General features: G+C 45.6%; 1 protein-coding gene across 3 annotated transcripts in view; it reads left to right on the top strand.

The window, feature by feature from the left end:
- tbk1 (TANK-binding kinase 1) overlaps positions 1-14,592 on the top strand; it is a 29,378-nt gene that overhangs the window by 3,610 nt on the left and 11,176 nt on the right. For 2 of the 3 annotated variants that reach the window (XM_056275590.1, XM_056275589.1), the window contains exons 2-7: positions 4,508-4,614; positions 7,797-7,937; positions 9,118-9,247; positions 12,149-12,330; positions 14,120-14,280; positions 14,363-14,473. In XM_056275590.1, coding sequence (XP_056131565.1) covers positions 4,528-4,614; positions 7,797-7,937; positions 9,118-9,247; positions 12,149-12,330; positions 14,120-14,280; positions 14,363-14,473 — 812 coding nt within the window. In that variant the 5' untranslated portion in view covers positions 4,508-4,527. Of the gene's footprint in view, positions 1-4,507; positions 4,615-7,796; positions 7,938-9,117; positions 9,248-11,805; positions 11,877-12,148; positions 12,331-14,119; positions 14,281-14,362; positions 14,474-14,592 lie in introns of those variants that run through there. The other variant, XM_056275591.1, reaches the window with a different exon arrangement.

The raw sequence follows: 14,592 nt of genomic DNA, 5'->3' as shown, positions 1-14,592 counted from the left end.
TTGGTAACCCATAAAATATGACTCATGGACTGCTGAGGAAAGCATCATTTATAGTCCCTCCATCGGAGAATGACTTCCTGTGTTTAGCGATGCATTGTAGGACTTTATAGCTGCCCTCTGTAGCGTGGTTTTGTACATACTGCTGCCGTCTGTAGCCTGGTTTTGTACATACAGCTGTCCTCTGTAGCGTGGTTTTGTACATATAGCTGTCCTCTGTAGCTTGGTTTTGTACATACAGCTGCTGTCTGTAGCTTGGTTTTGTACATACAGCTGCAGCCTGTAGCTTGGTTTTGTACATATAGCTGTCCTCTGTAGCTTGGTTTCGTACATATAGCTGCCCTCTGTAGCTTGGTTTTGTACATATAGTTGCTCTCTGTACCTTGGTTTTGTACATACAGCTGCTGTCTGTAGCGTGGTTTTGTACATACAGCTGCTGTCTGTAGCTTGGTTTTGTACATACAGCTGTCCTCTGTAGCGTGGGTTTGTACATACAGCTGTCCTCTGTAGCTTGGTTTTGTACATATAGCTGTCCTCTGTAGCTTGGTTTTGTACATATAGCTGCACTCTGTAGCGTGGTTTTGTACATACAGCTGCCCTCTGTAGCGTGGTTTTGTACATACAGCTGTCCTCTGTAGCGTGGTTTTGTACATACAGCTGCCGTCTGTAGCGTGGTTTTGTACATACAGCTGTCCTCTGTAGCATGGTTTTGTACATACAGCTGTCCTCTGTAGCTTGGTTTTGTACATACAGCTGCCCTCTGTAGCGTGGGTTTGTACATACAGCTGTCCTCTGTAGCTTGGTTTTGTAAATATAGCTGCACTCTGTAGCGTGGTTTTGTACATACAGCTGTCCTCTGTAGCGTGGGTTTGTACATACAGCTGTCCTCTGTAGCTTGGTTTTGTACATATAGCTGCACTCTGTAGCGTGGTTTTGTACATACAGCTGCCCTCTGTAGCGTGGTTTTGTACATACAGCTGTCCTCTGTAGCGTGGTTTTGTACATACAGCTGCCGTCTGTAGCGTGGTTTTGTACATACAGCTGTCCTCTGTAGCATGGTTTTGTACATACAGCTGCCCTCTGTAGCGTGGTTTTGTACATACATCTGTCCTCTGTAGCTTGGTTTTGTACATACAGCTGTCCTCTGTAGCTTGGTTTTGTACATACAGCTGTCCTCTGTAGCGTTGGTTTGTACATACAGCTGTCCTCTGTAGCTTGGTTTTGTACATATAGCTGCACTCTGTAGTGTGGTTTTGTACATACAGCTGTCCTCTGTAGCTTGGTTTTGTACATACAGCTGTCCTCTGTAGCGTGGTTTTGTACATACAGCTGTCCTCTGTAGCTTGGTTTTGTATTTACAGCTGTCCTCTGTAGCGGGGTTTTGTACATACAGCTGCCATCTGTAGCGTGGTTTTGTACATACAGCTGTCCTCTGTAGCATGGTTTTGTACATACAGCTGTCCTCTGTAGCTTGGTTTTGTACATACAGCTGTCCTCTGTAGCTTGGTTTTGTACATACAGCTGTCCAGCTGTCCTCTGTAGCTTGGTTTTGTACATACAGCTGCCGTCTGTAGCTTGGTTTTGTACATACAGCTGTCCTCTGTAGCGTTGTTTTGTACATACAGCTGTCCTCTGTAGCGTGGTTTTGTACATACAGCTGTCCGCTGTAGCGTGGTTTTGTACATACAGCTGTCCTCTGTAGCGTGGTTTTGTACATACAGCTGTCCTGTGTAGCTTGGTTTTGGCGGTACATGGGGTTGTAAACACATTGCTTTGCTTCCCGTGCTGGGCCGCTGTCCTCTGGGTGGATTCAGCTTCATCAGTCTTATCTTTGCCAGTTTTTTCCCGCCTCCTTTCAAAATGACGTTTTACACTTGAAGTTCGACACACAACATTTCCGCAGCAGAGTGCACACAGCTCGAGCCTTTCACCAAATAAATCCGAATTCATTTGTCCAAGACGGCTGAAAGAGGTGAATATTAGACAATATCTCTTCTGCCATTGTCAGTTGTTCTTGATATAAACAAAACAGAAAGCTAGCTAGCTCTGCTAATGTCGTCACTACCGCTGTAATGCTGGCTCGTGGGCAGAGCAGAGGGGGGAGGAGGGGGCTGATGGCTCACGTTAATTATGTATGCTTGCGCTGTCGAAAACAATGGTGTATTTTGAGACATTATTTCAGTATTATTTTAAAGTGAATTGTTCGTTTACTTCACCATTAGGCTAAATTGTATATTAAAAATGTTTTTTATCAAGAAAAATGTTTTACAAAAACAATGTTGTTTATCGAAAGGGTTCATTAAAAAAATATTTTTATTGAATTGCTCTGTGTGCCCATGTTAATGGCCTCGCATGCCACCGCGGGCATGCATGTCATAGGTTGCCGAACCCTGCCATAGAGGTTTATATTTTTGCATCAGCCGATTCAAACTGAGTTAGCTCCTCCCACCTCTGTTTTAACTCCTCCCCATTCTGAGTTAGCTCTGCCTAGTTCGACGTTCATGCCTTTTCAGCTCCAAAGTAGCTCCATGAAGATGATAAGATTTTCATTGGGAGTGATGAAGAAGGACAGGATTAGGAACGAGTATATTAGAGGGACAGCTCAGGTTGGACGGTTTGGAGACAAAGCAAGAGAGGCAAGATTGAGATGGTTTGGACATGTGTGGAGGAGAGATGCTGGGTATATTGGGAGAAGGATGCTGAATATGGAGCTGCCAGGGAAGAGGAGAAGAGGAAGACCAAAGAGGAGGTTTATGGATGTGGTGAGGGAGGACATGCAGGTGGCTGGTGTGACAGAGGAAGATGCAGAGGACAGGAAGAGATGGAAACGGATGATCCGCTGTGGCGCTCCCTAACGGGAACAGCCGAAAGTAGTCGTAGTAGTAGTAGCTCTAAGGTCACTCCATCCACCTCTGCACTGACCCCTGCCAGCTCCAAGAGCTCCTCCTACCTCGATGTTAACTCCTCCCAGCACTGAGGCAAGGCTCCTGAGCTTAAATTAAGGACCCCTCCAAAGAAGTCCACCCACCCCCTGCATTCTTAAATTCCGCTCCGTGAAGAAAATAACTTTTACTGCACTGCAAGGGAATAACTGGAATAATTTAGGAACCCCCCTAGGACACTGGGGTTGGGGAGTATAAAGTCTGGATCCTCCCACCTGCTCCCTGACTTTTGGATCTTGAGTTTAACACGCACCAACAGTTTTTCCTTAATGCCGTTCAAGCAAGTGAAGACAGTGCTAGTGATTTCCTTTGAGCTCGGGAGAGGTAGTCATGAACTGTATGCTGATTCTTGTTTTACTTGTTTTTCATTTTGAAAACCTCGCTTGTTTTTCGTGCACTATCCCAACAGCAAGAGAGGAGTTGACGAACGTCGTGGGCTCATTGTGCAATACATTCTATTTGAAATGTTCATTGAAGAAAATCTGTAACAAGTGACAAGTAAATAGAATTCATTACAGGGGGTGGAATGGGGAGCATGCACCGGCTGATACCAGCCAACTTGGGCAAAGCCAAGTGGATAACACAGCGGAGCTTTGACCGACTTGGTTGAGGTGGGCGGAGCTCAACCAAGAAATCTTCGCCCAGTTCACCTCAGAGCTCTGCAGATCTACCTCAGAGCTCGGAGCAGTAGCGCCAAGGCTAGCAGTGCTCAGAGAAAAGCTCAAGCCTTTTCAATGGCCTACTCAACGGGTAAAGGGTCGGACCCTTTAGTCGACTGGTTAACATTGTCGCCCGTGATGTGGGAGATCTGGGTTTGCTTCCTGGCTGTGGCGGTTCCTGGCTGGCCCCCGAATTCACTACATTGGTGTCAGAAGTGGGATGGTGAGACCTTGAGGCCATCGGAAGCACATGCACCCAGAGGCGTGAGGGAACGGATATGCTGAAGCACAGGGATGCGCTTCCTGAAGGAGGGGGATAGTGTAACGTGCACGGATAAATAGACTCGCTAGCCCTTGGCTAATGGGTCAGACCCTTTAGTTGACTGGTTAACGTTGTCGCCCATGGTTCTGGTGATCCGGGTTCGTGTCCTGGCTGCGGTGGTTCCCGGGCTACCCCCCTGAATTCGCTACATTGGATGGGGGAGCAGGTACGATTCTTTTGTACCTGCTCCCCCTTCAAGGCTTCAGTGGTGCCATCAGCAGACAAAACATTCTTTAGTTGCCAAGTAGCATATTTTGATATGCCATTGCATTTTAAAATAGATTCGGACATCAAACCCTCCCTCATTGAACATGTAGTCAGTATGTTGGTATTTGCCCATTTGGTTTGAACTGTTGAATGTGTTTTATCTTTGTTGATATCACAGACGTACAGTAAAGCTACATTAAACTGCTTTAATCTGTTCTGCAAAGTGGCAACAATCTGGCTGTTTGCATCATTTATCAGATGTATTGTATGGTCCATTGATTTTATCTTTTTCCTCGTGTTATGTCTACTCTTAGGCGTGTTACTACTGCCAGGTGCAAGTTTTCTGACTGGTGTTTTACTTCCTCGTACTCTCTTTACAGGATCAGTTTAAGCCTTCAAAATGCAGAGCACGACAAATTACTTGTGGCTGATCTCTGATCTGCTGGGCCAGGGCGCAACAGCAAATGTTTACCGTGGAAGGCACAAGGTAAGAACAATAGCTACGATCATATATATATATATATATATATATATATATATATATATATATATATATATATATATATCCACAGGATGTTACAATGAAACCTTTGATGTAGAAAAAGAGCTCAACAATTAAGCAATTTTATATATAGAGAGAGGGGGGGGGTGATAGGTTCAAAGTTCTGCAAGCCTACTGCTATAGAGACGATGAAAGTGCAAATGCTAAACCCATAAATCCTCTCAGGCTTTTGATTACACCCCGCCCCCACCTCCTGTCTGAGGGAAGGCGCAAACCGCAAAACTTGTCTCTCGCGGCACGGCCCGTGCAAGAACAAAGCCTGTAAATGAAACTATCGCTCTGCTCAAGCCGGTGAGTTTGGCACCTTTACAGAAGCCACATGTGAAAACAGAGCAGGGGAACAGACTGCGCCGGCTTTACTGCAGCTCATGTGGCTTACTCATACCTCTTGTGTTGCTCACATGCCAACTAAAATGTTCTTGTAAAATGTTGCTGTTAAGGTGGTAGACTTACATTTGAGGGCAGTTTCTCATGACATGTCGAACCATGTGACCTCATGGGCTCAGGTGGCCAGAGCTCAAGTTGTCAATATAGATGATGTGGGAAATCCCCAAGAGGCAGTTTGGCAGTCCCATATGGCAGTCATCCATGGGACTGTAGTATTGTGTCATCACTGGGATACTGTATTTCATAGGTTTGGACTTTCCACTCAACATGATCCCAACAGTTAACATTTGAGTTACCAACCTAAAGTGTGTCTGAATGTTATCGGTGCTTTCTCTGTCCAAACGTAGGACTGTCTGAATGCCCACTGAAAGAACACTGGAACATGGACCAGAGGAAAAGCAAAAGGCTGTTCTGATGCGTCTGTGGGTTTATAGTAGGGCTGGGCGATATGGACCAAAAATTATATCTCGGTATTTTTGTGCTGAATGGCGATACACGATATATCTCTCGGTATTTTCTACGAAGTGGGCTAAATGTTCAGTTTTAAGTCAAAGCCACATTTACCCAAGCTGTTGCCACCTGAACCTGGCTACCCACTGAATGTCTGCGGATATTTTTAAATATTTTGTACTCGTGCTCTTTTTTAACTTATTTTTATCTTTTGGTTTCATGTGTGTATATCTTATACTGTGTTTGCTGTGTTTGTCTGTGTCTGTCTTGCACTGTTTGGTGAAGCCACAGCCCTCATTTCATTTTTGACATGTGCCTGCACACTGTTTTTAGTGAAAGTACATTGAACTGAATTGAATGAGATGTCACAATTACTTTTATTAAAACAGATCAAAATGCAAAGACGGGGTTTCCTCCCCTGTTGTAAAATATACAGCTGCCCAGCACATCAACATGTAAATGAAAAATTATCTAAAATAAATAGCCTATATTAAATAAAAATGGGCTTGTCTCTGAGAATGTAAACCACATTCAAAGTTTAATAACTGGGGAAAAAAGATGCAGACCTGCCGCTCCCTGAATTCTCCTAAAAAAATTGCATATGTTTGCATCTAAAATTAATTTTAGATCAATTGCACAAAAAAGTTAAAATAAGATCGACCTAAAATGACCATGAGCGGTCAAAATGACCACGCGTACTTTGTGCGTGATGGTGTGCATCATGTCAGTATTAATGACGTGTGTTGGTGGCGTCATTTCGTTGCTCTGTCCTAGAAACACACTGGCTCCCTCCAGTGCAGAGAAATAGTCTACACTTGATGTGTGATTATTTCCAGCATGACTGCTTACAGACGCCGTTACATGGGCGTCTTTTCCAGAACCCTCTGTAATGAGGTTTGGACTCCATGGATTAATGAGGAAAGCAGTGTTTTGAACGTGTTCACAACAGACACCCTTTCCTAACCCTTCCCCCCCATCCATAATATTTTTACTTCCTCCTCTTTTTTGTTATAAACACCCTTCTAAGAGAGTTTCCCACAGCAATAGGTGTAGTATCTCAAGGTTGAGGACCGATGACAGCAGATCGTGTGTCCCCATACACTCACTGGCCACTTTATTAGGTACACCTTGCTAGTACCAGGTTGGACCACCTTTTGCCTTCAGAACTGCCTTAATCCTTTGTGGCATAGATTCAACAAGGTACTGGAAACATTCCTCAGAGAGTTTGGTCCATATTGACATGATAGCATCACGCAGTTGCTGCAGATTTGTCGGCTGCACATCCATGATGCGAATCTCCCGGTCCACCACATCCCAAAGGTGCTCTATTGGATTGAGATCTGGTGACTGTGGAAGCCATTTGAGTACAGTGAACTCATTGTCATGTTCAAGAAACCAGTCTGAGATGATTCGAGCTTTATGACATGGCGCGTTATCCTGCTGGAAGTAGCCATCAGAAGATGGGAACACTGTGGTCATAAAGGGATGGACATGGTCAGCAACAATACTCAGGTAGGCTGTGGCGTTGACACGATGCTCAATTGGTACTAAGGGGCCCAAAGTGTGCCAAGAAAATATCCCCCACACCATTACACCACCACCACCAGCCTGAACCGTTAATACAAGGCAGGATGGATCCATGCTTTCATGTTGTTGACGCCAAATTCTGACCCTACCATCCGAATGTCGCAACAGAAATCGAGACTCATCAGACCAGGCAACGTTTTTCCAATCTTCTATTGTCCAATTTTTGTGAGTCTGTGTGAATTGTAGCCTCAGTTTCCTGTTCTTAGCTGACAGGAGTGGCACCCGGTGTGGTCTTCTGCTGCTGTAGCCCATCTGCCTCAAGGTTCGACGTGTTGTGCGTTCAGAGATGCTCTTCTGCATACCTCAGTTGTAATGAGTGGTTTGAGTTACTGTTGCCTTTCTATCAGCTCGAACCAGTCTGGCCATTCTCCTCTGACCTCTGGCATCAACAAGGCATTTTCGCCCACAGAACTGCCGCTCACTGGATATTTTCTCTTTTCCGGACCATTCTCTGTAAACCCTAGAGATGGTTGTGCGTTAAAATCCCAGTAGATCAGCAGTTTCTGAAATACTCAGACCAGCCCGTCTGGCACCAACAACCATGCCACGTTCAAAGTCACTTAAATCACCTTTCTTCCCCATTCTGATGCTCGGTTTGAACTGGCTGGTGAGTGTATATAATAAGCATGACACCTCAGGTCCATAAGCTTTTCTGACTGCTTTCTATTTGTATCCAATGGCAGAAAACGGGGGACCTATATGCAGTAAAAGTGTTTAACAACCTGAGCTTTCTGAGACCACGGGATGTCCAGATGAGAGAGTTTGAGGTGCTGAAGAAGTTGAACCACAAGAACATTGTCAAGCTCTTTGCAGTGGAGGACGAGGTAATGCGCCTGCTTTCTGTGAATGTGACGCTAACCCACCCACAACTGACAGTAGCACTACTTGTGTGAGGAATAGCATTGTTCTAAACATATAACCCTATTTTTAAATTCCTCTTTCAGTGATATTTGGGCTTTCTTTCTTTGTTTTGTCTTATAATGAATTTGATGATATTAAAGGGAAACAATCGTGAATTTCAACAATATCGAAATAATATCTATAAACTTTTTTTTTCTCCCCCGTTTTCTCCCCAATTGTATTTGGCCAATTACCCTATTTTCCGAGCCTTCCTGGTCACTGCTTCACTCCCTCTGCCAATCCGGGGAGGGCTGCAGACTACCACATGCCTCCTCCGACATTTGGAGTCGACAGCCGCTTCTTTTCACCTGACAGTGAGGAGTTTCACCAGGGGGACGTAACACGTGGGAGGATCACACTATTCCCCCCAGTTCCCCCTCCCCCCGAACAGGCGCCCCGACTGACCAGAGGAGGTGCTAGTAGAGCGACCAGGACAAATACCCACATCCGGCCAATTGTGTCTAGGGCCGCCCAACCTAGCCGGAGGTAACATGGGAATTCTAACCAGTGTTTCCCGTGTTGGTAGGCAACAGAATAGACCGCTACGCTACCCGGACGCCCATATCTATAAACTCTTTAAATCTTGTAGGGATAGCGCTCCATTGGAAGCCATGATACTGAACAGTCCTCTGTGAGTCTCTGAAAAGCCTCCGGAAAGTGTCCACCGGTCGTTAGCGGACAATGTGTGAATTAACCCTCACTTCCTGGTTTGGTGCTACCTTTGATGGGCTGAAATTGGCTACATTGAATCAGAAAATGCAAATAAAAAACTCTACATAGAGCTTTTATAGCAAATGCCATACAAAGACGATTCACAGACTGTCCGCCATTGATGTCGCCAGTGGACACTTTCCCCCACACAATTTTGGCGGTGTTTAAGAGGTAAACCGAAGACCACTCGGTATGATAGCCACTAATGAAGTGTTTTCTCTACAACATATATTGAGCGATAATGATAAAAATTGTGGTTGTTTACGTTTAATGTTTGGTTTTTTTCTGCTAAATATCTCCAGTGTTTCAAAAAGCCTTAACACTTTATTGAAAAAAGGGATTGTGAAGGTTCAGTAAAGCTATAGTTTGACTTTGCCCTTGTTTGACCCCTAGTCCAACACCCGCCACAAGGTGCTTGTTATGGAGTATTGCCCCTGTGGGAGTCTCTACACGGTGCTTGAGGAATCCTCTAATGCGTATGGACTACCAGAGGATGAGTTCCTCATAGTTCTACAGGATGTGGGTAAGAAACACCTGGACAAACCTTGTACCTCCCATTATTGAACTGTCACCTCTTAGTTATCACATGTGTGATAATGGATTTAAACAAAGTTCTGGACAGCAGTCCCAGTAATTTCTTTAATCCCCCCCCCCACAATTGATTTGCCCCTCTTCAGTGTGCCAGAAGCATACGATACAGGTTTGATGCATCAAATATAAAGCCAACAAGACACGACAGGTTGAAAGACACAATACATAGAGGGCCAACCCCATAAGAAACAATTAATATTCAGATTGAACATGCTAAGGGCGATTCCTCTGTAAGATCTGCTAGCATTGTTGTGTCCAAATAATGAATCTGAAAAGATTCTCTGTAGGAAGATTTTCTCTATTTTCACCCTTATGAGGCACTTTTACAGCTTCAATGCCCATGTACCTTAATTCACTCAAATTACACTGATCAGCCAAACATTAAAACCATTGACAGGTAAGTGAATAACATTGATTATGTCATTGCAGTGGCACCTGTCAAGGGATGGGATATATTAGGCAGCAAGTGAACAGTCAGTTCTTGAAGTTGATGTGTTGGGAGCAGGAAAAATGGACAAGCGTAAAGATCCTAGTGATTTTGACAAAGGCCAAATTGTGATGACTAGACAACTGGATCAGAGCATCACCAAAACAGCTGGGGCCTCATGTATCAGTCATTACTATGGGCAAATTTGTTTTTCTGAGTCTGCAGGTGTATAAGTCCTGAATGGAGGGCAGATTGGCACCAAAGATTTTCTCTACAGACCTAACTGTCCTTTGTAGTCTGTCCCTGTGCTGTTAGGTGGCCAAACCAAACCAGACAGTGATGGATGTGCAGAGGACAGACTAGATCATTGCTGTGTAGAACTGAATCAGCAGTTCCTGAGGCAGGTAGAACTTCCTGAGCTGGTGGAGAAAGTACATCCTCTGCTGGGCCTTTTTGATGATTGTGTCTATGTTGGATGCCCACCTTAGGTCATGGGAGATTGTGGAACCCAGAAATCTATAGGTTTTCACCACAGACACCGTGCTGTTCAGTATGTTGGGGGGGGGCAGTGTTGGGGGGCTCCTCCTGAAGTCCACTGTCGTCGCCACTCTTTGAGCATGTTCAGCTCCAGGTTGTTATGGCTGCAACTTGTCGCCATCCTGGATAAGGCCAATGATGGTTGTGTCATCCACAAACTTCAGGAGTTTAACAGACAGTTCTCATGAGGTGCAGTCATTTGTGTAGAGGGAGAAGAGTAGAGGGGAGAGCACACATCCCTGGGGGGGGTCAGTGCTGATTGTCCAGGTGCTGGATTCCTTTCTCACCAGCTGCCTCCTGTCTTTCAGGAAGTTTTTAATCCACTGGCAGGTGGGGGCTGGTACAGTGAACCTGGTGAGTTTGGCGTGGAAGATATCTGGGGCAATGGTGTTGAATGCTGAGCTAAAGTCCACAAATAGGACCCTTGCATGCGTCCCTGGGGAGTCAAGGTGTTAGAAGATGTAGTGCAATCCCATGTTGTATACATCCTCCACTGACCTGTTTCCTCGATAGGCAAACTGCAGGGGGTCGAGCAAAGGGCCTGTGATTTCCTTCAGGTGGGCCAACACCAGTCTCTCGAAGGATTTCATGACCGCAAACATTAGGGCAATGGGCCTATAGTCATTTAATCCTGTGATATGGGGTTTCTTGGGGATCAGGATGATAGTGGAGGTCTTGAAGCAGGAGGAGACTTCACACAGCTCCAGTGATCTGTTGAAGATCAATGTGAAAATGGGGGCCACCTGGTCAGCACAGACTTGAAGACAGGAAGATGACACTTTGACACGTACCACTTAACTTAACATCGTTGCAGACTAGATACACCCCTTCATGGCAACGGTATTCCTTGATGGCAGCAGCCTCTTTCAGCAGGATAATGTGCCCTGCGACGCTGCAAAACTTGTTGAGGAATGGTTTGAGGAACATGACGGAGTCCAAGGTGATGGCTTGGCCTCGAAATCCCCCAGATCTCAATTCGATCGAGCGTCTGTGGGATGTGCTGGAAAAACAAGTCTGATCCATGGAGGCCCCACCTCGCGACTTGAAAGATCTGCTGCTATCATCTTGGTGCCAGATACCATGAGACACCTTCAGAGGTCTTGTGGAGTCCATGCCTCCATGGGTCAGAGCTGTTGGCAGCACAATATTAGGCAGATGTTTTAATGTTTTGTCTGATCAGTGCATATTTGTGAGCGTTGAAATATGATGAATCTCATCATTATTGCATATAGAGCATTTGTGTTCACAAATTCTTGTTTTAAACGCTCCTTAAATACAAGTTACTCTGTCTTTTTAGCAAATAAATCAGTGTTACACACAAGTCTGCCCCCAACTTTAACCACAACCCGTTTCTTGGGGTGAATGAAATGGTTTCCCTTCATCATACTGGGGAAACCATTTCATTTACCCCAAAACAGAATTTCAGTCACTCCATTCCATTCAGTCCAAAATACAGAACAAACAGTAGTATTTATTGTGTATTTTAGGCAAGATTCAGCATCAGATTCAGCCTGAGATCATGTGGAGCTGAGTCTGTTTCTTTTCATTATGGATGTAACACAAACCTGCTGTTAAAGAATAACAGCCATAAAAAAAGGTCGGTCTTGTGGCTTCGCTGGAAATATTCTTTGTATGTCTTATTGTCATGTTCTGTAAATCTTTCTTTGATAGCCTATAATGCTGTGTTTTTTACTTTCTCAATGTCAAATGCAACGCATTTCAGTTTTATGCATGAAATGTTCCTTATCAAGTTTGATTGGTTGATTGATTTGATTGAATAACACAAGACGTTTACAACAGGTACTGTGACTTGTTCACGTCTAATCAGTCACATGTCAATGTCTTGTATCACTCACTTGTGTGTCATAGTGGCCGGCATGAACCATCTGAGAGAGTACGGCATTGTGCACCGTGACATCAAACCGGGAAACATCATGCGTGTTATTGGTGAGGACGGCCGGTCTGTTTACAAGCTGACCGACTTCGGCGCAGCCCGAGAGCTGGAGGATGATGAGCAGTTTGTTTCTCTCTACGGCACTGAAGAGTACCTGGTGAGCAACACCAGAAACACACTTGAGGATGGGTTCACTTTTTACGACCCAGACTTCATTAAAACGCTTAGAATCATCCATCCTTCCATTACCCAAACCGCTTATCCTGCTCTCAGAGTCGCGGGGATGCTGCAGCCTATCCCAGCAGTTGTTAGGCGGCAGGCGGCGAAACACCCTGGACAGGCCGCCAGGCCATCACACAGGGCCGACACACACACACATTCATACCTAGGGACAATTTAGTATGGCCGATTCACCTGACCTACATGTCTTTGGACTGTGGGAGGAAACCCATGCAGACATGGGGAGAACATGCAAACTCCACACACAGGACGACCTTGAATAACCCCCAAGGTTGGACAATCCCAGGGTTCAAACCCAGGACCTTCTTGCTGTGAGGCGATAGTGCTAACCACTGTCCTGCTCTCCTTTTTGAGGATGCGCCTGCTGATATTCATGTTGGGCAGGTCAAGCTGCAGTAGCACATTAAGACATTTTTATATTTGAGTTGTAAAAGTCGTACATGTTCTAATTAAGCATGATGTACTGGTCTGAATTCGGAGGCAAGAATTTGAAGTCCTCAGCCATCATCATCTACGTACTTCAAAAAAATTCTTGAAAACTAGTTGTGACGGCTGGAGTGTGGCTTTAGTCAGCTTTGAAGCTGTGCAGTGTGCACCCAGCCTTGGATAGTACCGCAACTGTGTTTGTCACCAAGCCTAGAATTAAGCCTTAAAGAAGACTCAGAAACACTTCATTTGTCATTTCATTTCATGCACTTGTGCACATGAAATGAAACGACACATTGTTTCCCCCAGCCCACAGCAGTTCAACACAAAGACAAAAACATGTCCAAAAACTAGAAGAACCACAAGAACACATATATTCAAACTAACACTTATATCTAACTAAACAACAAAAAAAAAACCACTGTCCAGGAGAATGAACGCCAGCCAGGATGACTGTCAGAACTGGTCTGCATGGGCTAGCAGTTAGCTTAGCCTGCCCCGCTTCCAGACCACCCTCGGTGTTTCCTCTTTGGGCATAGTTCCAGTCAGGGCCGTGATCCTTGGGCCCACAGGACGCAGCAGACCCAGGCTCCCACAGCCAAGTCAACGGCAGCTCTCCCAGTCAGACACCTTCAGCACACAGTCAAGGTGCCAGGAGTCACGGCCTGCATCATGCAGCATGCCTCCTCTGCCCCCACGGCTGCCATGGCCTCCACACGACACTAAAAACACAGTTAAGGCTAGGTGAGGTCACCACCAGACCACCCTCGGTGTTATCGGAACTGCCGGTCTGCATGGGCTAGCAGTTAGCTTAGCCTGCCCTGCTTCCGTGTCCTGTCAGACCACCGTCGGTGTTACCTCTTCGGGCACAGCTCCAAGAGAGGCCGTGGTCCCTGGGCCCACAGGAGGCAGCAGACCAAGCTCTCCCAGCTGATCCAGCACCAGCTCTCCCAGCCATCAAACGAAGACACAAACTTAGATGTGGACAAAGACACTGCATGGACGGTACTGGGTGAGGCTGCTGCAAACATGAATTTGCACCGCCATCTCCCCACACAGAAGCAGGCTTGTGTCTAAAAAGTAACTTGATAGAATTCTTTGAGTAGCTGGAAAAGCCAGGACAGGAAAGCTGAGCAAGGAATGCTCTTGTTTTTTTGTTTTTTATAAACTACTCTTTAGATGCCACTTATGAAGAAGCAACATGACTTAGGTTGTTATGCACCGTTTTAATATACGTGTGGCAAAGTGCAGCTAAACCTCCTGCATGTTTTTGTGTTTAGCATCCTGACATGTATGAGAGGGCTGTGCTACGGAAGGACCATCAGAAGAAATACGGGGCCACGGTGGACCTGTGGAGTATTGGTGTTACTTTCTACCATGCTGCCACAGGAAGCCTCCCCTTCCGACCCTTTGAAGGACCACGCAGGAATAAGGAAGTAATGTAAGAACATGTCAGGTTGCATTTGTTGCAAGGTGGATGGTTTGGCAACATGTGGCTCACGTGACTTGTTTCTTCCTCTCAGGTATAAGATCATCACTGAAAAGCCATCTGGGACCATCTCTGGCCAGCAGAAATTTGAGAATGGAAAGATCGAGTGGAGCACAGAGATGCCTGTGTCCTGCAGCCTCTCCAAGTAAGTCAGCTGCAGCGATTAGAAATGGAAGGAATAGGGGCATCCGGGTGGTGTAGCAGTCTATTCCGTTGCCTACCAACACGGGGATCACTGGTTTGAATCCCCGTGTTACCTCTGGC

Source organism: Lampris incognitus, chromosome 3 (genome assembly GCF_029633865.1).
Source record: "Lampris incognitus isolate fLamInc1 chromosome 3, fLamInc1.hap2, whole genome shotgun sequence".
Lineage (NCBI taxonomy): Eukaryota > Metazoa > Chordata > Actinopteri > Lampriformes > Lampridae > Lampris > Lampris incognitus.
This window is presented reverse-complemented; position numbering and strand designations above follow the sequence as displayed.